The 27,074-nt window shown below is 39.8% G+C and overlaps 1 protein-coding gene across 6 annotated transcripts in view; it reads right to left on the reverse strand.

Annotated features, from left to right (window-relative positions):
* LOC139936943 (uncharacterized) overlaps window positions 1-27,074 on the reverse strand; it is a 212,923-nt gene that overhangs the window by 181,224 nt on the left and 4,625 nt on the right. For all 6 annotated transcript variants that reach the window (XR_011786037.1, XR_011786039.1, XR_011786038.1 and 3 more), the window contains exons 2-6: window positions 26,378-26,815; window positions 23,393-23,563; window positions 18,837-18,919; window positions 17,892-17,992; window positions 2,106-2,221 (exon numbers count right to left, since the gene is read on the reverse strand). Coding sequence is in view for 3 of the 6 variants with exons in the window: in XM_071931790.1 (XP_071787891.1) it covers window positions 2,106-2,221; window positions 17,892-17,992; window positions 18,837-18,919; window positions 23,393-23,563; window positions 26,378-26,815 (909 nt within the window). In the remaining 3 variants the exon portion in view is untranslated. The remainder of the gene's footprint in view (window positions 1-2,105; window positions 2,222-17,891; window positions 17,993-18,836; window positions 18,920-23,392; window positions 23,564-26,377; window positions 26,816-27,074) is intronic.

The raw sequence follows: 27,074 nt of genomic DNA on the forward strand, positions 1-27,074 counted from the left end.
ATATCAAATTAGCCAATAAAGACCGTAGGTTTCTGTTTGCAGGATTGGGTAGGGATAAATTAGGTCTTCATTTTGTTTTGTGTGCGTGACCTCACATGACCTCTACTTCCTGTCGAAACTGGCCAAAAACGGAAGTGCCCTGTAACTCAAAAGTGGTAAAAGTTATGAAGTTGCTTTCCAAGGACGTAAGTGTCTAGCAAGGGTGGGCAGTTCAAAAAAATTATTGGTGATGTCACAAATTGCAACAGCGCCCTCTAGCGGCAGGTTGAAAACTCTTCAAAATGGACTTTTTGAAGATGTCTGTGGTGAAGTTTTTGTAATCACTTTAAATTTTACACACACGTTTACTGTCAGGCAGGCATCATATGTGTGAAGTTTCAGATCAATTACGTCATCGGGGGTCACGTGACGCGGCATTAAAAGTGCACTTTTTGAAGTCATATAAATGTCGAAGTAATAATGCGATTATGTTGAAACTTTGTAGATTGTTAGATATTGGCAAGTTCTTGTGAATTGTGAAATGACGTCATGATGACATCACATAATTTTTTATGATTTTTTCATGTTTGCACTTTTCACACATAAATTGCTAACTGAACATGGTATAATCCAAAGAATTTTTTTATTTATGCCACATTGCGTAACTCCTGAAGTATTAAGCGATCATGTTAAAACTTGCTAAAGCCCGTTTCACACGAGCTTTCTAAACCATGGTCGTGTGGAACGAATTCGCATTCCCGTTATATAATCACAAATTTGCGTCGTGTGAAATGAATCCGAGTCATGAAATCGCCAGGGACCCGCGTAATAAACAACCGGGATCAAGACCTCTTCCAAAAAATCGCAACCCTGTTTAGAATCGCCGAGTCACTCGTGTGAAACGAAACACAGTAGATTACAAAGGTCCCTGGTGATCGCACAACGATCATGCATGCACAAACCATGGGGTTTCTTTATGCACAAACTTTTAAGCAGTACACGTCATTACCTGATGGAGAAAGTTTGTATATTCCACATCCAACAAAATGGTGTCGGCAGCACAAATTGAAAATTAGTTTATTTTATGCTTTCCTCAAAGTCAAAATTTGTTTCTATAACCAAGAAGCTTCCGATCAAGAAAGCCTTGAATCTGGCCTTTCCTCTTGCAATTTCAAACAAAATGCTTCCGGATACATTCATCTTTGGAGTCGGGATGCTGAGAAATCGTTTATTTGTTATCATTTTGTCAATTTCTTTGACATCCAAACGGCTTGACGTTGCAAAACATGTAACGACTACCGAGTGTCATTTTGATTGCATCAAAAACAGGAAAGAAAATCTGTAAACACACGTGTGCAGATAGACTTGACAGTCAGTCCTTTTGATGTTCAACGAAAGCATACACATCGCGCGCACTGCACATACAAAACACAAGTAGGACTTTTCCTTACTCTATTACAGGAGGTAGTAAGAATTTGGTTGTGATCAATCGCTGTACAATTGAAGTACATGTATTTTGCCGCAAATTCTCCACACATGCATACTCTGCCGACGTCAACATCTAGCAAGGGTTGAATCCGATCGAGAAACACTCTGAGCGTCTTTTTACCCATATGCATTTTATAAAAAACGGTTACAAACGCTTTTCAAAGACCAACTCGACCGATCCAAGGCAACGTGTTCCTTTAAGTAACATTATGGTTTTTTACCATTGGAAAGATCATGGGCAGATTGCACCAAGCGGTCTTAAACTGGTCTATGCATCATAGTCGACTAACTTGAGACTCGCTTAGATAGTCTTTAATTTTAGACCGATCAAAATAGTGCGGTCTATACTGTAATTATACATCTACATCTATGGTGGTACTCATCATAGAGTACTCATCATAGAGGAAACCCGCGCTACGTGAGGGTCCCGCGCTACGCAAGGGTCCCGCTAGAATTTCTGCGCTGTTTTGACTTCACAAAGCACTAAGATTGATCTTAACTTTGTATGGTTTAAAATATTTAAAACATACCAGAACTGCTAAGTTAATGCCAAAATCATAACCTTTACATGTACTTCTGGTGTTACTGTAAATTATTTAAGTAATAGGGAGTGCTACAAACTAATTTGACAGGAATACCTCATTGAGAGCCATTTGTCGTTCAGAAGCGGTCAAATCCAGCATATTTATCTCTTTCAAAATTACTAGTGAGTCGTCATCTTTCTTCCTGTACAAAACTGCTGCCCCATAAGCTCCTGATGAAAAATAGAACAAAAGATTTTTCCTCATGAAAAAAATATATATCACTATCAATTGAAGGAACTATGGTTTACAAAGAGAAGCTAAAACTTGTTTTATGGGAAAAAAATAGAAAGTATTATCAAGATTGTTACATTTTACTGTTTAATAAGGGAATCAATGTGTAGTGAAGAGGTTTTCAACTAGTGGTTTAAGCCCAAAGAGACCTGGTTCTTGATAATGTTACCGAGACGAAGTCGAGGTAAATTATCAAGAACCAGGTCTCGGCGGGTGTAAACCACTAGTTGAAAACCGTTTCAACACACTTTGATTCCCATTCATAAATACCTTTTCGGTAAAAAAACATCAACACTGTTGGTCAAAAAGTAAACTTAATGCAAATAATTCTAATTGTTCAATGATTTCTTTCAACACAACACCCCTCCAGCTATGAAATTGTAAGGCCCTCGGCCCGATCGGGTTAACAACTCCTTAAAAGGGAATGATGTGCGCGTCGCGCGTATTGCGTGATGAGGCACAACTGTCCCGGCCGTTGCTCTCGACCAATAGGAATGAAGAAACTGTCTTATAATCACAGGTGCAAGCTTGCGTGTCATGCCCATGTTTCAACACTTTTTACTGGTCATAAACAAAGGTTTAAACACACCCACGGTATTTATGAATAACTGTTTATACTTGCCCTGTTTGGATGCTTAATAAAATAAAATCAAATCAAATAAAAAAAGACTACTATTACTTATTATAACCAGAGATGAGACTCTGAGAAAAATGAGAAAGACTGAAATTTGTTCGTCGCAGGAGATTAACTTGTGTAGTACATGTATACTTGCATAATATAGTCATGCATATTCATTAAACCACTGGAGCGTGCCACTGGGCGCCTTCCGGGCTGCCAAGTGGTTTGCTCGTCGGTCTTGAGAAGCAACCAACTGCGTGCAGTCTATTTCCTGTTTTCCGTTTCCTTGAAGACTCAGGTAAATACAACATTGGCGACGAGGATTAACCTTATTAGGACATCCTAATTTTATATTATTTGATTTCTAGCTCAGCGTCCGTTGAGAAAGAAATACGTTTAGAGTTTTAAGATAATATATTTCTCTGCGTCCGTTGAGAAATCAAACCGCTGAGAAATTTTATAATAATTGATTCTTGTCACTATAGGAACATTTTATCGGCCTAAAAAGAAAAAAAAAAAAAAGAGAATCAGTTATTCAAAAACGTTCTTACACCTTACTTATTCTTAGGTTTTTTTTGTACATGTATTTCATTTTCATACTTGAGTAATTGCTATTTACGTACAATAGTGTAATATTTATTATAGGAGCTGTTGTATCATTAAGCCATGCAGTGCCTTTATTGGTTTTATTGAGCAAAACCATTTTCTTTTTTGGACAAAACAAGTCCAAGAAAATTTCAAGCCGCCAAATTGTGGCGTACTGTCATTCAGGTCAAACTGTTGGGCGTCATTTCCAACAGGGGCATTGACACCACATAAAGTGACAAATATTGCTGTAATTGCAGCCAAAAAACAACAGCTTCTAAGTAGTTTTGTAAGCAATTTTTTGTAGAGATCCCCCGATAAACATGGCAATTAACCTCAATAAAGCCTCGACCAAAGGACTTGCAACCCTACCAGGAATTGGGATCAAATACGCTCAAGTTATAACAAATCAAATCAAATGTTAATAAATCAAATGACAATGTTAATAAAGGTAGTGGAAGCAAACACACAACAAGTAACAAAAACTTTGCATGAACTTCAAGCAAAAAATGAGCATTTTGAAAATAAAATGGAGGCCATGTTGCACAGCAAAAGTAGTAGTTCTGAATCCAAAACACAAAACCCAGCGTTCACCCCAACAGCAAATCTAACCGGGTTCGCAACAATCGATGCAGCGCTAAAGGTAATTGGCGACAAAGCCTCTCCTATTCCCGCCCATATCCTCCATAATACAAAGAGTGAACAATCAGGACTAGGGGCTAGTGGGTACAACAGTAGCCAGCCAGAACAAAAGCCATTCATAGCCCTGGGACCACACTACAATGCCCAATTAGAACAGAAGCACACAGTAGTAGCCCCGGGACCACACGTCCAACCGCAGATACAGAAGCCATTCACTTATCCATCACAATACCAACAAGGTGGAATGCCAGCCACAATTGCAGGGCCAACGTCCAAACCGCAAATACAAAGCACATACGTAACCCCAGTGGCAACAACCGACCACTATAATGTGCCGCATTCAGCTCTTCCTCAATTCACTTACCCATACCAAGGGGGAATGCCAGCCACAATGGCAGGGCCACCGCCCAATCCACAATTAATAGAAAGCCCTTCCGTAAACCCAGTGGCAACAACCAGCCAATATAATGTGCCACATTCAGCAATCCCAAAACTTAGCTCATATGACGGGAAAAGCGACTTTCACGCCTTTATCACAAAATTTGAGATAATTGCTGACTGCTGCCACTGGAACAAGGACACTAAACTGTTACTATTAGTTGGTGCCCTCACCGGTAAGGCACTAGATAGCTACTCATGGCAAAAACCTGAGATTATGCGTAGCTTTAATCGTTCAAAAGAACAACTCCTCAAGATGTATGGGAAAATGAAAGACCCGATTATTCAAAGGGGAACTTGCTTCGATTCGTCAAAAAGAGGACGAATCGCTAGAAGAGTTTGGGCAAAGGGTAAGGCAAACAACTACTCGTGCATACACGTCTGTTAACCCTGATGTGTTTGAAACACTAGCTAGGGAGGCATTCCTCAAAGGTTGTAGCAACATAGAGGCTGCCGAGCTGGCGCTTAATCGCGACCCACAGACACTAAACCAGGCCGTACAATATACCCAGACAGCGGCCTACAATCATAAGCTTCTGTCCCGAACCGGTAGACATAAAGTAAGGCATGTATCATTCGATGAGGATACCCCAAGTGTTCATAGGGTCCAAGTTAAACAACAGGGAGAAGACAAGGTCGACATTCATCTCGACTGGTCAGAAATAAACAATAACATGCGAGAGATTCTGTCACTTTTGAAAGACCAAAAGATTCAATACGGGCAGGCAACCAGAACTGACTCACTGCAAGCAACAAGTGGTTCTATGTCAAAACCCCGACGTGTGGAATCCCCAGTGCGCAGCGCAAGTCCAAGTTCACCCTCCAGGTATAGATGTTTTAAATGTAGCCAAGAGGGACATTTTGCTAGAAACTGCCCGCTTGATAATGCTAAATTTTCTTGGCTGAAAATATCACTTTGTGTGTTCAAGTGACACGTATCCCCGACTATAGTATTTTGCACACACGTTAGCAATGGACACAGGAGCTCGTTCACGTCGTAGAAAAAACAGATACTGTTTTGCAGGTTTTTAGTTGTCCTTTTGTCCCAGATCAAAAACATTTTGCATAGAATTGCTTTCACTGGTATTGTGCTTGACATAGATGAAAAATTGTATAGCAAAACAATGAGAAAATGTAGTGTATAAAACACGGGGTCTCTATTAGCCATGCTCAAGGTAGTCGCATTATTTGCTCCGAAAAGACGCCGCTGTAAACCCGCCCATATACCCTGTGCGTGGTGCATGTAATCACACCGCATGACCCACCCGTATACACACTGTCACATCGTACGACTACTGTGCACACAAGTCATCCGCACTCACTAATCGCATGCGGAGGCCGTCAGGCCAACAGCCTTGTCGGGTCTGTAACTTCCGGGTTTAATGTGTTTCTTGAAAAAAAAATTAGTGGAAAAAAATGGATATGCTAGTATGCAGCTCATGAATATGTATATCTTTCGTCAGACCTATCAGAGAACACAGGAGGCAAATGAATTATTCATTTCTACGTCCAATCACGCACTTCCCTTATCACGACCTTTGGACCCTATCATGCTCGCTGAGCGTCCGTGGCTGTGGTGGTAGTGTGTGATGTAAACATGTCTCGTCTTTCGCGGGCATTGTGGTAATGAGCTGACCGTGGGAACTCTTCGCTTATTATAGTAATGAGGTCAGTGGCTTCAACACAGACCCTACAAGGCTGTCGGCCTGACGGCCGACGCATGCGGATAGTGTACGGGGGCATCGTGTTGTGCGATGTACGCACAGTGAATACGGGTGGGTTATACATCAGCGGCGGTCTTTTTTCGGAGTGAATAATTCGACTGCCTTGAGCAAGGCTAGGTCTCTATTGGTCATGATTGTCGGAAAAACACTCATCATGAATGCCAGGGCCCTCAAGTGACACATACCTATTGTTGGAATACTACTTTATGTGAAGGCACACGTGTTGAAGTTGGTAGTAAAATACTCCATCTTATGATCACCTCATGGTGGCGGCGGAAAAAGCTACAGCTGTTATTTCAAACTCATAATTTCGGCCTAGTGATCGATCAGCGATCACAATCGACCATCAGCTCCAGAATAGAACACTATAAAACTTGTCGACTCTAGGCCAGAGATTGTCCACCGATCACCAATAACTTTGAGTCAGAAGACCGACAGCAAATACGTGTCGCGAGGAGCAGTCCAGACTGCGTGCTGTGAACAGCGAATGTCAATGCTGCACATAGCATTCACCAAAGCCAACAGTGTGCCATCGCATTGACCCCGTACCATTCGGAGGTCTATGGTCTGCACTATGAACAAGCCTACTGCTGACTATCCAGACTCGCAGTATAACGACAAGCACAATCCAAATACCATGACGAGAAGTAAAAATGCACATTGGTCTATGCCAGTGAATGCAAGGAAAAGCATTGACAAACGTCTTACAGCACTAGACTAGGAGACCAGAGAATAGTGGGCCAATACTAGAGCACTTATTTGGCCGATCACAGGACAGGGATGTACATGTAGTACACGTGGACGAAGCAAGACCCACCATTTCCCTTGGATTCAAGACCCAACAACAAGGAGAACCGGCCGCTTAGCAGCCAAGAGTGTGAAGACAGTTGGTGAACTTTATTGAATAATAAATTATTGCCATCAGATTCGCCACACCGAACAAAAACACGAGCAGAAACAAAGTGAACCCCTAGATGTATTTGTCGCGAGGTGCCTCGAAAAAGGCCAAACCCTGCAATTTCAAGCCTTGCGAGCTCACTGAACACATGCTAGAGCTGGTGGTTGCATCAATGCCCTTCGAGGCTTTCTAGAAAGACCTCCTTGACAAACTGAACAGATTCACTCTTGATGCCCTTTTTAGCGAGGGACACTAATACGAAACTGTGGCGGCAAGCCAAAAATGCCTTCAGACTCTAGACAACGCTGCTAGCAATACCGCTGTAGATGCCATACGCCAGCCAAAAAGAGCCGAATGCGGCCTCTCCCATCCGCCACCCAGATGCCCAGCATATAATTACATTGGCAAATCTTGCGGCGCAAAGGGCCACTGGGCAAAATATTGCAGGAAGACTAAGCACAAGCAACACCAAAACAGGTCCCCCACAGGACCTAGCAGCAAATCACAAAAGCGCAGCTGGTCAACATTGCGCGACCCAATACCAAGCACGGGGTACCGTACCAATAGGAAGGTGGACCTTGTGACCGATGACAACAATGCCACTGCTGAACAAGCTTTGGAAGACAACCCAGTCAATCTAAGTGATGACCCCTCAGAGGGAGTGTTTCACTCCATCACTGTGTCAGATGTGACAGCCACTGACACTAAATAGAACACGAGCCATTCATGCACAACCATTGATATTATGAATCCAGACCTGCCTGGAGTGAAGCAACGCTTGCAGATTGACAATGAGCCATTCACAACCATTGATATCATGCGTCACGACCTGCCAGGAGTGAAGCAACGATTGAAGGTTGACAATGAGCCATTCACAACCATTGATATCATGCGTCAAGACCTGCCTGGAGTAAAGCAACACTTGATGATAGACAATGAGCCATTCACAACCAATGATATCAAGCATCCAGACCTGCCAGGAGTGAAGCAACGCTTGAAGATTGACAATGAGCCATTCACAACCATTGATATCATGCGTCAAGACCTGCCAGGAGTGAAGCAACGCTTAAACTGACAACGAGCCGTCACAACCATTGATATCATGCATCCAGACCTGCCAGGAGTGAAGCAACGCTTCAAGATTGACAATGAGCCATTCACAACCATTGATATCATGCGTCCAGACCTGCCAGGAGTGAAGCAACGCTTGAAGATTGACAATGAGCCATTCACAACCATTGATATCATGCATCCCGACCTGCCTGGAGTGAAGCAACGCTTGAAGATTGACAATGAGCCATTCACAACCATTGATATCATGCGCCCAGACCTGCCTGGAGTGAAGCAACGCTTGAAGATTGACAATGAGCCATTCACAACCATTAATATCATGCGCCCAGACCCGCCAGGAGTGAAGCAACGCTTGCAGATAGACAATGAGCCGTCACAACCATTGATATCATGCATCCAGACCTGCCTGGAATGAAGCAACGCTTGAAGATTGACAATGAGCCATTTACAACCATTGATATCATGCGTCAAGACCTGCCTGGAGTAAAGCAACACTTGATGATAGACAATGAGCCATTCACAACCAATGATATCAAGCATCCAGACCTGCCAGGAGTGAAGCAACGCTTGAAGATTGACAATGAGCCATTCACAACCATTGATATCATGCGTCAAGACCTGCCAGGAGTGAAGCAACGCTTAAACTGACAATGAGCCGTCACAACCATTGATATCATGCATCCAGACCTGCCAGGAGTGAAGCAACGCTTCAAGATTGACAATGAGCCATTCACAACCATTGATATCATGCGTCCAGACCTGCCAGGAGTGAAGCAACGCTTGAAGATTGACAATGAGCCATTCACAACCATTGATATCATGCATCCCGACCTGCCTGAAGTGAAGCAACGCTTGAAGATTGACAATGAGCCATTCACAACCATTGATATCATGCGTCCAGACCTGCCAGGAGTGAAGCAACGCTTGAAGATTGACAATGAGCCATTCACAACCATTGATATCATGCATCCAGACCTGCCTGGAGTGAAGCAACGCTTGAAGATTGACAATGAGCCATTCACAACCATTAATATCATGCATCCAGACCTGCCTGGAGTGAAGCAACGCTTGAAGATTGACAATGAGCCATTCACAACCATTGATATCATGCTTCCAGACCTGCCTGGAGTGAAGCAACGCTTGAAGATTGACAATGAGCCATTCACAACCAATGATATCATGCATCCAGACCTGCCTGGAGTGAAGCAACGCTTGAAGATTGACAATGAGCCATTCACAACCATTGATATCATGCATCCAGACCTGCCTGGAGTGAAGCAACGCTTGAAGATTGACAATGAGCCATTCACAACCATTGATATCATGCGCCCAGACCTGCCTGGAGTGAAGCAACGCTTGAAGATTGACAATGAGCCATTCACAACCATTGATATCATGCGTCCAGACCTACCTGGAGTGAAGCAACGCTTGAGGATTGACAATGAGCCATTCACAACCATTGATATCATGTGTCCAGACCTGCCTGGAGTGAAGCAACGCTTGAAGATTGACAATGAGCCATTCACAACCATTGATATCATGCATCCAGACCTGCCTGGAGTGAAGCAACGCTTGAAGATTGACAATGAGCCATTCACAACCATTAATATCATGCGTCCAGACCTGCCTGGAGTGAAGCAACGCTTGAAGATTGACAATGAGCCATTTACAACCATTGATATCATGCGTCCAGACCTGCCAGGAGTGAAGCAACGCTTGAAGATTGACAATGAGCCATTCACAACCATTGATATCATGCATCCAGACCTGCCTGGAGTGAAGCAACGCTTGAAGATTGACAATGAGCCATTCACAACCATTAATATCATGCGTCCAGACCTGCCTGGAGTGACGCAACGCTTGAAGAATGACAATGAGCCATTCACAACCATTAATATCATGCGTCCAGACCTGCCTGGAGTGAAGCAACGCTTGAAGATTGACAATGAGCCATTCACAACCATTGATATCATGCGTCCAGACCTGCCTGGAGTGAAGCAACGCTTGAAGATTGACAATGAGCCATTCACAACCATTGATATCATGCATCCAGACCTGCCTGGAGTGAAGCAACGCTTGAAGATTGACAATGAGCCATTCACAACCATTAATATCATGCGTCCAGACCTGCCTGGAGTGAAGCAACGCTTGAAGATTGACAATGAGCCATTCACAACCATTGATATCATGTTTCCAGACCTGCCTGGAGTGAAGCAACGCTTGAAGATTGACAATGAGCCATTCACAACCAATGATATCATGCATCCAGACCTGCCTGGAGTGAAGCAACGCTTGAAGATTGACAATGAGCCATTCACAACCATTGATATCATGCTTCCAGACCTGCCTGGAGTGAAGCAACGCTTAAACTGACAATGAGCCGTCACAACCATTGATATTATGAATCCAGACCTGCCTGGAGTGAAGCAACGCTTCAAGATTGACAATGAGCCATTCACAACCATTAATATCATGCGCCCAGACCCGCCAGGAGTGAAGCAACGCTTGCAGATAGACAATGAGCCGTCACAACCATTGATATCATGCATCCAGACCTGCCTGGAATGAAGCAACGCTTGAAGATTGACAATGAGCCATTCACAACCATTGATATCATGCGTCCAGACCTGCCAGGAGTGAAGCAACGCTTGAAGATTGACAATGAGCCATTCACAACCATTGATATCATGCATCCAGACCTGCCTGGAGTGAAGCAACGCTTGAAGATTGACAATGAGCCATTCACAACCATTAATATCATGCGTCCAGACCTGCCTGGAGTGAAGCAACGCTTGAAGATTGACAATGAGCCATTCACAACCATTGATATCATGCTTCCAGACCTGCCTGCAGTGAAGCAACGCTTGAAGATTGACAATGAGCCATTCACAACCAATGATATCATGCATCCAGACCTGCCTGGAGTGAAGCAACGCTTGAAGATTGACAATGAGCCATTCACAACCATTGATATCATGCTTCCAGACCTGCCTGGAGTGAAGCAACGCTTGAAGATTGACGATGAGCCATTCACAACCATTGATATCATACGTCCAGACCTGCCAGGAGTGAAGCAACGCTTGAAGATTGATAATGAGCCATTCACAACCATTGATATCATGCGCCCAGACCTGCCAGGAGTGAAGCAACGCTTGAAGATTGACAATGAGCCATTCACAACCAATGATATCATGCATCCAGACCTGCCTGGAGTGAAGCAACGCTTGAAGATTGACAATGAGCCATTCACAACCATTGATATCATGCGTCCAGACCTGCCAGGAGTGAAGCAACGCTTGAAGATTGACAATGAGCCATTCACAACCATTGATATCATGCGTCCAGACCTGCCAGGAGTGAAGCAATGCTTGAAGATTGACAATGAGCCATTCACAACCATTAATATCATGCGTCCAGACCTGCCTGGAGTGAAACAACGCTTGAAGATTGACAATGAGCCATTCACAACCATTGATATCATGCATCCAGACCTGCATGGAGTGAAGCAACGCTTGAAGATTGACAATGAGCCATTCACAACCTGAACTGTTCCTCTTCAAAATGATACCACATTTGCAATGATTACATGTTGCTGAACTTGGCTACACGAATAACAATGAGGCAAAGTCACAAATCAAATGTGCCAAAATTACCGTTGTCTGTGAATGGTCAATAGGTTATGCTCATTAATCAAACCGATCAAGCTTTTCAGAACCATTAAGACTGGGTTGCTGTAAAAATCAAAGATATTTTTAAAATGTTGGCAGACTTCAAAAAATGGATTTTGGCGAAACTCCATGTATGAGTAGGTATGGGTACAAAAAACACAAAAATCAAAAAAAAAGTTATATCAGACATTGGTTGCCATGGTTACGGCCAAAATAAGATTTTCAGCAAATTTTTTACCCTTTTTAAGAGTTAAAATATAGATAAATTGAAAGCACTGGTACGTCTAAATGGGAAAACGTTGAAGTTTTTCTTTCACACATATTCACAACCATGTTTACTCTTTCAGAAAATGTTTTTAAAAATTAAGTGTGCGATCAACTTTGGATCAAACCCCTATTTCAAATAGGGGTGTTTTTGTCATATTTTCTTTTTTGGCACTTTGTGGATTATGACATTTTTATAGTTGGAAGATAAAGTACCAACCTACATAAAAATGCAATAAAATGTTTTGGTATTTTAAGTGCGCGAACACAGTTTTAACGGAAAGTTAGCACTTTGGCAGGGCAAAAACCGTCAAATGGCAAAAAATTATACATTATTAGGTAAAAATATCAGGATTTTTTTTTTTTTTTTTTTAACCTTATGGTTTGAAGGGACTTGAGGTGCATTAAAAACTAAACTTTTGAAATCACTATATAGCCCGTTGCCATGGTAACAGCTCATTTTTGGTTTGGCTATTTTTTGCCAATTTTGGGGTCAAAATAACTGTATTTTAGCATATAATTTATTTGCAACTCCACCCAGCCAATGTGCATTCTTTTTTTCATAAAACCTTTCAAATCAATACATTGAGTCGTCCTATGCTTAACTTGAGACAAAAAAATTATTGCTTTAACTTTTACCCTAATGCTGTTTTTAGAACATCATTAGCGCATGTTTTTACCCTATTTTTGGCCCTCAAAATGACAATTTGCCAGGGGTCTCAGAATGTTTTCCTTTCGGTTGTATTTCGAGCCAACATTGGTCATTCCATTTTGAGAAAACTTGGGCAATTGTATCCTGTTGAAACAGTACTGCCTAAAAAAATGCATTTTTAACTTGTTTTCTTTAGATTGAATAAATAATACTAATAAAATAATACACTAATAAAATAAGTCTTCCATCAATCCGGCACCTTTTATGAGCACCCTGTAGCCTTGTGGATTACCCAACATTGATCAAGAATATTTTTAATGACCTAAGTTTTGGATTTTATACAACCCTCCCCCTCCCCTGCATGCCCCGCCCCAAGCATGTAAAATTTTGTTGACAATGCATTACAAAGCGCCTCCTTTGTTGAAAGTCCCTTTTAAATATTTCCATTGCACATCATTAATATTAGGAAAGTTTTTGCTGTCTTCAGTCAACTTTAGGGAATATTTGCCATTTCGGTTGTGATTGGGGGATTATTTTTGTTTTCATGTCTGAGGAGCACAAATAGGCAACTGTATCATGTAGTGACACTGCCTCAACATGGTAACATTTGAATTAATTATCTTTATTGGCATTTCTTACATGCTGAACAATGATGTTGATTGAAAAAAAAGCAAAGCAGTTTACAAGTTAGTACAAAATATACAACTGTATACTAAAATATAACTGTATACAATGTATAGTTCGAAGACTCACCCCAAGCTAATTCGGCTGGTAATAGTGTTATCCGGCTATGTTCCATTAGGGAACTTGGAATTAATTGATTTACGTAACCATTAATTGTACACGCAGTCACTGATTATGTGATGCCTCTGCGCAGTGTTAAGGACGTGTTAGACATTTTTGATGTTCAAACGAAGAACTGTGAACGTCCATTTTGTCAAGTAAATTGAACATTTTGTTTAAAGTCACCAGGAAATAGATTTTGTTTTCTTTCAAACATAAGAGTATATTACGAACAATAAAACATTTTTTTTAGTAATTGTTTGTCACGATTTATATGTTTAAAAAATATATAAAGTTGTTTGGGGGCTGACTCCGCCTACCCCTTTTGTGAGGTCAATCGAGGCAGACTTTGCCTGCATTGCGTATAGTAAACACACGTGCAAAGTACATGTACCTCCAAGTCGTGAGTTGGTACATTTCAAAAAGTGTTTTTCTGCATTCAGCAGCAATACACCTGGTCGGCATTGCCGAAAAAAGGGGAAAAAACGTACAAACTCACGACTTGGTCCGTACATGTACTTTGCAATTGTGTTTACTCTACGCATTACAGGCAAAGTCTGCCTCGATTGACGTCACGAACAGCGCCCTCTCGGGTCGGGGTCAACTCTCAAATTTGTAAATAACATCAGAACTGATTTTTTTTAAAACCTTAGTTAACTGTTTATTCACATTCAACTCATCAAAACACATATATTAATGACAAAAGCTTGATTTAAAAAAAAAAAAAAACACTTCCAGGTGACCCTAAGATTGTATAGCCAAACGTAAATGACCACAAACATACCACATAATCTCTTTGCGGTGCATGTTTATACAATTGAGAGTTATATTTTTATACTTGTAAGTTGCTTTGCTCTATTGTGTGCCTGTTTTTTCAATCAACACCATTGTTCAGAGTGTAAAAAGTAATAAGAGAGCATTTTTTTTTCATGTGATTATGAAATTTGCAAAATAGGCATGAAGTTTCTGGCAACACTGTTCAACAGTTCAAAAAATACAAAAACTTTCTTTTTCAATTATGTGATGCCGGTTTATAAAACTGAGAGTTATGTTGTCATAAGATGCTTTATTATATTTTGTCCTGATATTTTGTCAGTCTTCATCGTTGCATGTAGTAGAAAGTCATAAAAAGAGCATTATTTTACAACTTTAAATCTATACAATCGCCAAAAAGCATGAAGCTTCTGACAACACTGCTCCTCAGTTCAACAAATACCAAAACATTTTTTTGAAATTCCTACAGACCAGTATCTTATCTTTCAAGCCTGGTAGCCCAACTTGCCTAAAAATGCTACTTTCGGACTTCTGACAAACTTAGCAACCCCGTCTATTTCCCAAATTGAACTTTGTTAAGAACACCCCTTTTTGAAATAATGGATTATTCCATTCACAATTGACTGTACCTGTGTCAGGTGCACTTTTGGAAAGACCAAGGGTGTATATTTACCATATTCAGTTGAAAAGCAGATAATATATTTGGTCTTTACACAGTGAAGCCTTCAACTTTGGGTAATTTTCAGAAAAGAGCTAAATTAGGTGAAATATGGCAATTTTCTTATTTTTAACCGTTGTCATGGCAACCAAAGTGCAATGCCAAAACTTTGCTTTCTTTTTACACTTTGGTTGAAGGAATTAACATGTGCAAAGAGTAAACAAAATCCAGTAAACAGAATCATATTTTTTTGTTATACAATTTGAAAATAAACACATTTTTTTCCAAAAAAGGACAAAGTTTATGGCAGCACTGCTCCCCAGTACAACAAATACCAAAACTTTCTTTTTGAAATTCTCACAGACCAGTGTCTTATCTTTCATGCCTGGAAGCAAAACTTTCCTAAATATGCCACTTTGGGACTTCTGACAATTTTAGCAACCCCCTGTATTTCAAAAATTGACTTTTCCTCAAAACACCCCTTTTTGAAATAATGGAATCTTCCATTCACAATGGGAAACTTTAGACTATCTACCAATCACCAAGAGAGGGCGCTCTTCACCAGGTAATGTCAACAACTTGGGAATAGGAGAAGCATGAGTGACGGTCACTGACAGCAACTACCTTGTGTTTTGCGTGTTTTTGATTTTGTATTTTAGATTTAGCCACACTGTATTTTGTTTTTCATAACACATTGCCAGCATAAACCAAACTGTTCTGGAACAGGACGTACTGGACACGAGTTCCCCAAGGATGACAAGCGTAGTGCATGAGATTTGGGAGAGTTTCTTCTAGGGTAACTAGCAAAAATTCCAAAATGCTGACCTACCAAAAATTGAGAAGAAATCTGAAGTTTAGTTGTATGACAATGTATATGATTAAATTTTCAAGAAGCTGAGAGACTTCTAAATATTTTTTTAGTGTTTTTGAATTTTTAGCATTTACCATTGTTTGCTATAGGAGTCGTGCACCCTTACCTGGTAGGTCTGCTGCCCTCTAGTGGCAGAGCTTTCAAAAAGTCTCCCATTAACTGTACTTTTGTCAAACACATTTTTGGAAAGATTAAGGATGCATATTTATCATATCCAGCTGAGAGGTAGGTCCACTATTTGGTTTTTACACAGTGGAGCCCACAACTTTGGGTAATTTTTACTCGTGAAAAGAGCTAAATTAGGTGAAATATGGTAATTTTCTACTTTTGACCGTTGCCATGGCAACGAAGGTGTAAATGCAAAACTTATGCTTTATTTTTACATTTTGGTTGATGTCCTTCACTTGTGCAAAGTTTAAACGAAATCCATTTTTGAAAGTCTGCCACCACTTCTTTGATTTTTAGAGCAACCCAGTCTTAAGGGTTTACACAATGATCTGCACCAGTGAGCTCATCAGACACAATTAACCCTCATCTCTTGAAAAACACCTTGTTTGATGGGTATTTGCAAGACAATATTCTACAGCCGAATGAAGTCCCACTATTGCAAACTCTTGGACCAAATGCCATCTTTCAAGATGACAACGCTCGCCCCCATCCAGCCCGACTGGTGACTGACTATATGGGGTGCACCGGATGGATTGGCCCGCTAACAGTCCAGACCTGAATCCCATGGAACATCTGTGGGACCAGCTTGGCCTCGCTGTCCGTGCCAGAACCACGAACACATCAACTGTGGCTGACCTAACCAGGTTCCTTAATAAAGAATGGAACGCCATCCCTCATCATCAGCGCATTACAAGACTTGTGTGCAGCATGAGAAGGTGTCAGGCTTTCATCAACGCTTTCGGATCATCCACTCGTTACTGAACTTTTTGTATCAATAAAGTGTATTAAGATCAGTAAGTTGACTTGCTCTATACCGAACTTCTTGTCTCAATAAAGTGGATTAAGATCAGTAAGTTGTCTTGCTTGTTTGAATTACAATGTCAATTTGATTGTTCACACCATAACACAAAATTGCTAATTTTGGCACATTTGATTTGTGACTATGTCTCATTCTCATTAACGTGGTCAAGTCCAGCAACATGTAATCTTTGCGATTGTGGTATCATTTTAAAGAGGAACAGTTCAGCTTTGCATTGATATATACCATATACAAAGAGAGTATTAACTAATAACAAATATACTGGATTGAAAAAAGTATCCTTACTTTTTGTGAGCAGTTTATATTAAATTAAACTACATTATATAGTATTTTGGGGGGTTTTTACCCATACATCGGGAAAGTACTGAGTATATAGTGCTAACCCACATCGGTGTATGGGTAAAAACAAAATTAATATTCTTTATCCCCGATGCAAATTTAACATCCTTTATACATTGTATAGGTAAAGGTGAGGTAAATTTGCAGACTTTTAAAAAGGATTTGGGTGTTTTTTGTAACACAAAACATAAACACAGATTGACGTTATGGTTTAAATTTACTCAGTTTGAAGATAATGATTGTAGAAAGCTTCCCTTAAAATATTACTTGCTGAGGTACTGTAGTTTTTAAGAAATTAGTAAAACAAGTCACAAAAATAATTGTTGTCTAGGTGAGCCGAAAATTGTTTTAGCATGTACATTAAAAACATATTAACCAGGTAAAATACCATAACTGGTTAGAACCTTTTTACATGATAAAACTAAGACTAAAATAATTTTTGTGATATTGTTTTACTCATTTCTCAAAAACTACATGTACAGCATTTCAGCAAGTGATACTTTTTAAGGGAATCTTTCTACTATCTTTATCTTCGAACTGTTCAAGTTTAAAGTAAATCTATGGAATAGAAGTTGTGTTTGTGTTACAAAGAGTACCCAGACCCTTTAAATAAATTTAAAATGTATTATACCAACCTTTTCCTACAGTGCGAATGCGTTCAAAACCTGCTAAGGTTTGTGGCTGTGGACTCCAATTTTTCAGTTTGTCAGTCTTGAAGTACATATCTCCTACACACCTGCAATTTAACAACAAAATACACCTCTTCCTATTGGTACAAAAGCAAACACTTTAAATTATGGCCATTCATTGACAGATAAGAGATGGTCAAAAAAATCCTGTCCACACTTTATTCTGTTTTCCGTGTAAAATTCTCTGCCCACAGTAAAAGACTTACATAAAGAACTACTAAATGCCTTTTCCGTAGAACACTAGTTCCATTCAGTGGTAGTACAGTATACTCCACCACAGTTCCTCTGATGCTATTAAACTATCCTCAGCTACTGGCTGGAATTACTTTTATTTGTAAGCTTGTTTATCAATGCAGCTATCAGACAATACTTCTGGAGGGACAATCCCATGTGTCTGTGACTATCTCCAGGTTTGTTCTAGGGAACTTCCTACAAAGTCTTATGACATAATTCATATTACTAGATGTGTATCCATAAGTTAACTTCTAATTATGAAAAAAACCAAATTGATAACAAATAGTTGTACAACTCACTATTATAACAGTCTGAAGGGATGGTCTGAGAGAGCTTTGGCAGACCAGGACTAAGGTTTATTGGCGCAAACAGAAAAAAGACAAATTATGACCGCCATGTCGCAGGTTTTGAGGCTAAGACTAGGGAGGTTGATGTAGAATTAAATTTGTAGCAGAATAAACTAGTGAAACGTAAACCAAGATATCTTATTTGATGATACTGTACTGTTCAAGACTATAATTGTATCAAATTCAAATTTGCTTCCCTGAAACTTTATTATATAAATGTGAGTTAACAATAGATTAAACTCAAATTAGTTTCAATGTTGTATTGAATAGTGATGTAATTACTCAACTGTGCATTAAAAAAAAAACTTACTTGTAAAATTTTCCATTTGCACTTGTACATGTAGTCAGAACAATATCTGTTCCAAGTATTTCCTTAGAAATGCCAACAGGAATCTGGGGGGAAAACAATGATAAATTACAAACAATTGTTCAGAAATCATGCAACTTGAGGACTGACACAGAACATAAAAATTATACTAGCATTCATGTATTTTCATGTATAACTGAGGAAAAGCACTTCAAGATTGAGACATGTTACCTTCAGATCGGTAGACTTGATTTCAAGTCTGAGACCGCGCAGAATTCCCCTGCTGAACTTGCCATCACACACTCAAACTCACATCTCAGACTTGACCATATTGTGTATACTGAATACTCATTTATTCACAGCCAACATTTGCATTTAACAACACAGTGCAAGAGAGATGACCAATCAGGAGACCACAAATATCTGTTGGCTGCCAAATGGCTGTCTATTCCAAATAGGATATAATCGCGTCAGCATTTTCTATAAAGTTGAGCCATTGCTGTACGTACAGTTTGCTATATATATATAATTTATATACAAAATAATACAAGATCTAATCGCGAAATAATGAAAAACAAACAGACAAAGAACCTGATCTTTACTAGAAGAAAAATTGTGATTTCTTTCATTTGAATGAAATGATCCAAAGAATTTCCCAATATTTTTTACGTATTTTGAATGAAAAAATCTAGAATCTCTTGTTTTAAGTGTTTCAAAACTGTAAGTTGATCACTGCACAGTAATCTTGTCTTTCTGTGCTATTTCCCGTGGTGCAAATGGTTATGTCCATTTTATTGACGGCCTCAGAGATTCTGACCAATCAGAGTGTTCCGTCCACCTTTAGACTAAATCGCCATAGGGTGTGTACGAACTGTTGACAATGGTCCCAAGTCTGTGCCCGTAGGCAAATGATGGAGGTTAATCTGCAAGAGGGCGCTATTTCAGGCAATAATGTGTTGGCTATTGGGTAGACTAAAAGCCACGATCACAGACTTGGAATCAAGTCTATCAGATTGGGGGCTTTGGACTATAAAACGTGTTTGTTCTGAAATGAGTTTAGTTGGAAAGATGTTTCAAAAGAGGATTTGAGGCATTGCATGGTGAGGTATCAATTGGCCCTATATAATTGGTTTGCGATAACGACATGTGTGTATCTACTTGCCAGGTAGAGTTTGTTCTTTAAGAACTGTCTCGACGATGACGATGACTAGAACAAGCTAGTCGAAACGCTGAGACCAATTTAAGAACTGACTCTGCGGTAGTACAGTAAATCACGATCCTATTTAAGCTTAAGTAGTAGTCCCACCCTAATTTCTATACCATCCGCCTGGGTAATACAAATGTAGTTAACAGCAAAGCTGCCATGGCAAGCTGCCAATGACCAGATAGAACCAATGACTGACAGAAAAACCAATCATTTGATCTACTGATGGTCATAGGGGTGGGGATGTTGACAAGTTTGAATTTATGACATTTGAGATTTTTATTGCTTTTGCTCATTCAACTGGAACCAGTGATCTTTGAGTTTTATCTTTTTCATATTACAGTAGCAATATTTGATTAACGTTTTGCACTCTTTAGTGATGCACTCTTTGAGTTTCATCGTTTCATATGCATCTTTATGCAAAAAGTAATACTTGATTTAGGTTTCAAGTCAGGAAATAAGGAGTTATGCCTTTTCAATTTGTTCTGAAACTGAAACCAGTGATTAATTCCAGTTTTATCTCTTTATATAAATCTACATGTAAGAAGAAATATTTGACTTAAGTTTCAAATCAGTACATCATTGCAATAAGGAGTTATGACCATTTAATGTTTTTTCATTGTTTTAGCTCATTCAACTGGAACCAGTGAATGATTTTGTGAGTTTTATCTTTTCATATGAATCTACATGTAGGAAGCAATATTTGACTGAAGTTTCAAGTCAGTACATGATCGCAATCAGGAGTTATGAGCATTTATGTGTTTCATTGTTTTTCAGCTCATTCAACTGGAACCAGTGACAGAGATTTTGTTTTGGGTTTTAACAATTTATTTCAAAACTTTAAGATTTTAATTTGAGTTTGTTTCTTTTAAATCCAGATGTCCATGTTTGAGCCTGAAAAAAAACTTTAACATATTTTTATCCCAAAAAACTTCAACGGTATTTGAAAACATATCTGGAAATTACCCCAAAATGACTGGCAATTGTATATTATAACAATCTCACTTGGGCTTGATCATACCAAAACAACTCAACTCAAAGACTTAAACTTAAACCAAAAACTTTAACATTTCCAAAAACTGTAACGCGGACGGCCGGACGGACGACGACGGGCGGACGAACAAACGTCCGGACGGAAATTGGTATTACATAGGCTTGCACTGCTCTGCATCTTGCCAAAAATAGCAGGACAGTTCTTTTCAGAACTGAGAAGTCTCCCGAACCCCCGATTAGCTACTCTGCAGTAGAATGAAGCAAGACAGTTCTCTAAGAAAAGACTCTTCCTGGCAAGTAGATACACACATGGTGTTACCGCAAACCAAATAAAAGAATATAATGATACACAAAATTATACATTGAAATTGTGTGGTCATTTTCTTTTACTTCTTTAACTACATGTATCAGCCTAATGCTACTCTCACACTGGGGAGAATATATGGTAGCGAATGTGCTTACGAACGGAAATATTTAACAATCGCACAAACTTCGCAACATTCGCCGTGTCTTCATAAGCGTTGGTAACATATTCACTACGTTCACAAGTCATTCTCAACCTCCTTACGAAGATCGGTCAATTTATGCTGCTCTCACCAGGCGAATCTGCAAGCGAATATGCTAACGGAAGGAAATATTTGACAATCGCTCAAGCTTTGCAACATTGCCGTGTGTTCGTTAGCGTTGGTAACAAATTCGGAACGTTCACAAATTATTCCCCACCTCCTTACGAAGATCGGTCAATTTAGAAACCGGTTTCTAAAGTTCAGCGAATGTTGCGAAGACAGTCACTCGCCGTCGATTTTTGTAAGCATTGGTAACGTTGGTAAAGCGGGCGTAAGCGTTAGCAACATTTATAAAGGCATTGGCACGTGTTGGTAAGCATTCGTTAGGCCCTATATGTTCGTAAGATATTGGTAAAGGAGTGGGCTGACGGAGGACGATCGAGGGGTGAGACCAAGATAAAAATATTCACCATCCAACCGCCATTTTGGACACATTCAACGCGAAATTCAAATATTCATCTTCGCAAGAAATTTTGACACTCTGTGAAACAGCAATACGAAGCGCTTCCTCAATTTCAGCGAATGTTGTGAAGACAGTAATTTTATTCGCCATCAGTTTTGGTAAGAATTGGTAACCCATTGGTACTGTTGGTAAATCGTGCGTATTATGCGTAAGATATTGGTAAGAAGAGGTTTAAGGATGACCGAGAACATATTCACCATCAAATCGCAACTTTTGTGCGAATTCATGGCAAATTTCAAATATTCATATTCGCAAGAATATTCGCTCAAGTGTGAGAGTAGCGTAAGGTCCCACATTTTACAGAACCAAATCGTTGACCCTGTGTTTTATTGAGAACAAGAGCTGACCAATTACATTTATACACATTGTATAGGTTTTTATAGTCTTCTAGGACTATATAATAAAAGTTTTTCTGATTTTGCTAAGGTCCCGTAATTTAAAATAAAACTTGACTTTTAAAGTTTAGCACCTTAAGTTGCTCCTGGACACAAATAGCACTGATCAAGGCTTTAGGAAGAGGGTGAACAACTAAAATCCTAATGGGGATTAGGTTGGCTGAGTGGGTTCTTTCCCTGCATTTTACCTAGATGCGGACCCCCATCAAATCCCACCTGAGCATTGTATTTGGATTTGGGCTACTAAAATGTACATGTAGAATTGCACGATGGTTTCAGATATTAAATGAATAAGATATGTTCAGAGTAACCTTGTAAAAAGACTACATTTACATGCATGTACCTCAAACCCACCATCTAAATCTAACCCCCCAACAAAGGCATTTCAGTTTGGGGTTTCTTTATCCATGTTTTGTGGAACACTTCAACTATGACATTACCCACTTGACGGCTGTATGTATTCCCACACAGTTTTCACAGACAGGGATCACATTACTGATCTTTGAGCCCATTGACTCTTTTAAATAATGGTCTGTTCAGCGCCTTCACTGGGGTCAAAGGAGGCAAATGATTGGACGATAGCTGTTCTTTAAAACATGCGCATGAGCTCAGCGTCCATGTAGCATGTCCCTGTAAACAAGACCATATATGGACAAATGAGTTTATGCGCGCACTCAAAATTGATACATTTTCAGCACGCATACGCGCAAGTGCGCGAATTTGCAATGAAACTAACATGGATATAAATAAGCATGCGATACAGTGCAGGGCGCAAGGTTTACACAATGTATGCTGATTTAGGGGCCACTTATTTATCGCTATTTTCCAAAGCCGGTCTTAATACCGACCGTTAACACTCCCCCACGTGATTGGGTTTTGACCAATCAGAGACTTGAAACCGTCCAAGGTATTTATTAATGTAATGTAATAACACCTACCTCCATTATCCTCTCTAAGGATGGCCCTAAATGCCCAATATCAGATGGTCGGAGAGCACTACAGGCAAGAAGATCTATCCTTGTATCCAAATCTTGTGAACAAAAACTTTTCAGTGACTTCAGAAAGTTTACCACTGAATTCTGTTCACCAATATTGCTCGGTGTCAGGGTCTGAAAAAAAAAAACAGTGAGTGATAGTGAAGGTACCTTTCAGTGAATTAAAAAAAAATTCACTATGAAAAACTAAACAATTTCTCACTTATTATACACACATGTACCGGTAAAGTTTTCTTTTCAGAACCAGTGATTCCATTGGATACAATGTCATTGGATCAGCTTTGGTATGTTTTGGTTGTCCAAGATGGTGTTTGTGCAGCTGACAAACATCACCTTGTGCCAAATCAAAACACAGATATGGAAAGTATGCATAGTTGCATGTTTATAGGATTTGAGGCATGTGCATGTCCTTGCATTTAATGATGGTGTAGAATTTGACTGCGTATCTCTATGTGAAATGAATGTAGGTGAAGATGGACGGGGATCGACCTAGGCTAGAGGTACCCTGTCATCAGACCTATTGCAGACAACACAGGAGAGGAAGCAAATATTATTCATTTTAAAGTCCAATCACGCGCTCCCTTATCATGACCATTGTACCCCATCATGCTTGCTGAGCGTCCGCGGTGATGCGATGTAAACATGACATCTGCCACTTAGGGCATTATGGTAATGAGTTGACCGTAATGGGAACTCTTTTTTTGCGTGCATTATAGTAATGGTTTATTTGACCTCAACACAGAATCGTCAAGGCTTTGACCTCGGTAAGTACTCGCATACAGCTTACGCACACAATGATACTGCACACACAGCTTGGACAAGTAGTAGCTTTGTCAGGAGTAGGATAGGCATGTACAACTGTGACGGGCACAATCATCATCACAACATTGTCAGTTGAACTGTGACGGGAGGGAGTGGTCAGCACAACTTCAGAAGGCATCAAAAAAATGCTCTTAACAAATTCAGTTATCTTACAGTAATCTACACAGACTTTTTTTGAGGGCGGCATGGTGTAATCAAAATGGCGCCCATCGATACAACGTAATCAAAATGGCGCCCATACATGTATGTATATAATGCCATCGGACGTGAAACCAACAAATGCTTGAGATAATCCTTTTCTTTAAAAATATAGTTATAAATCCTTGGCCCGACGAGGCTAGCAGATTGACATCCATTTAAAAAAAAAACTAATTAAAAACGTACAATTTGTTACCTTTGGGACCTCGTTGGCGCATCATGTGACGTGCACCTGAATCTTTGACGAGCAGTGCCCTCGTGCCATTTTCAACGCCTCATAACTCAGCGCGCCTATAAGATCCCATGAATTAAACAAGTTCGAATGAAAGAGCTTGCATCCCTAAAACAAATTTAAGTGTAAAATGGGATCTCGTTGGCGCAGAGAGATAATAGAGGTCAAAGTTCAAATTTTACCAATATATTGCGTTTTCGCACCTCCGTAACTTTGCGCGCCAACATCAAAAAAATATTTTAATGACAACTGGGTGTTGGAACAGTTTTCATCTAATGACAAATGGGAAAAAGAATCTTGGGATCTCTGCAACTTGCATGTCAAAAGACTTTTTGAAAATTTTCTAAAGTATTGCCATTTCACACATTTTGGCCTAAATTGGCACAACATTCACTTTTCTCATCAATGTAAGTATCTGTGCCAACAAGATCCCATCATTTTTTTCCAGACTTTACCAAAATTCGTTTTGGAGACTTGTCCCCTTCATGGTTTGCCAACATTTTGAAATTGGGGGATATTTCTCACTTTCGGTTGCCACAGCAATGCAATGACATGCGGGCACGTATTACGACCTTTGGTCTGTAATATTTGTTAGCGCCACTCAAATCCCATTTAGTTTTTGCTTTTTATGTGTTGCTGAGAATCTATATAATCATAAAACGCAGACAATTTATTGGGATCATATTGGCGCGTGGATTTCTAGAGGACGCAAAATCGCCCAAAATAGGCATTAGTGTAGTTTCATATGACCTTTGACCTTTGCTATATTGGTGGGCCAACATGATCCCAATTATTTTTCAATTGAAATCTGCTAAGGAGCACTCAACTTAACCAAATACGAGAAAACATTGATGGGATCTTGTTGGCACAGATACTTACAGTGATGAAAAAAGTGAATGTTGTGCCAATTTAGGCCAAAATGTGTGAAATGGCAATACTTTAGAAAATTTTCAAAAAATCTTTTGACATGCAAGTTGCAGAGATCCCAAGATTCTTTTTTCATTTGTCATTAGGATCTATGAAAACTGTTCCAATACCCAGTTGCCAAGTTACGGAGGTGCGAAAATGCAATATATTGGTAAAATTTGAACTTTGACCTCTATTATCTCTCTGCGCCAGCGAGATCCCACGCACTTTGCACTTAAATTTGTTTTAGGGATGCAAGCTCTTTCATTTTAACTTGTTTAATTCATGGGATCTCACAGGCGCGCTGAGTTATGAGGCGTTGAAAATGGCACGAGGGCACTGCTCGTCAAAGGTTCAGGTGCGCGTAACATGACCCGCCAACGAGATCCCAAATTTTTTTTTTTACTTTTGTTATGAGCCCAACTGGAGGTTTCAAAATTAGTTTTACTTTTGTTGGGATGACCTAGGCGCACATTTTTGTGTTTACAGGGAATGTACTATTCGTTTCACGAAGGCTTTTAGGCCGAAACTTTGATAAATGATAACTCCCATACCGAAAGCGTCAGCAAACTAATATTTTGGATTTATTCGTTTGGTATGATGATGTATCACTCTAATTTTTTAGAAGAAGATCTGAGAACCCATGAATCACCACTTGGTACATGTACATTCTTACAGGCAGGGACTCAAGCAGGGCGGGTAATTCGTTGGCAGGGTGGCCTAAACTTTGGGAGGGCGGCGAAATACGTGTGTGGAGTACACTGTCTTACCTCTCTGTAATCTCCATTGGTGTAAAATAGAACACTTCCTGGCTTGGTATGGAGAATGCATGCTATACTTCTCACTTTGATTCCATTCAAGGCAAGAGTTATTTGATTGAAAATTGCCTCAAATGAACCACTCTCATATTTATACTGCACTAATTTTACATTAGGAAGAAGAGCGTTTGCAACAATGTTGTGATTTTTTATCTTATTTGAAAGGAGCACCAGCCTCTCCACTTCAGTAGAATCTGTTTTAGCATGACAGCCTGAAAAACTATCCATTTGCACTTCTGTTCCATCTTGTTGGGTTACATTGGTTCCATGGTAACTTCTAGATGCAAGGTCTGCCTCAGATAAGGTCCTTTTTGTAAGTTCATCCGATTTATCCGTCTTTTCAGATACAGCCACAGTCTCTGGAACACTTCTTGTTGACATTTTATTACCCTGTTCATAAAAGAAACAATCATACAATCAGATAAAATCTGTTTCCAAATATTATCACTGTTTAATAAAGTCAACAGTAAAAAGAAAAAGTAAAAAAGAGAGACACTACATCTATAGAGAAACCCTCATGATATAGTGTGAACAAAGCATTTGTCATTCATCTTTACAACTTGAGTCCTTCCTTCAAAACACGTGCTGTGTAGCTGGAGAGCCAGAATATCTATAATGCCATTATGACCGCTTGAGCCTCTTTAAGGCA

Source organism: Asterias amurensis, chromosome 5 (genome assembly GCF_032118995.1).
Source record: "Asterias amurensis chromosome 5, ASM3211899v1".
Classification (NCBI taxonomy): domain Eukaryota; kingdom Metazoa; phylum Echinodermata; class Asteroidea; order Forcipulatida; family Asteriidae; genus Asterias; species Asterias amurensis.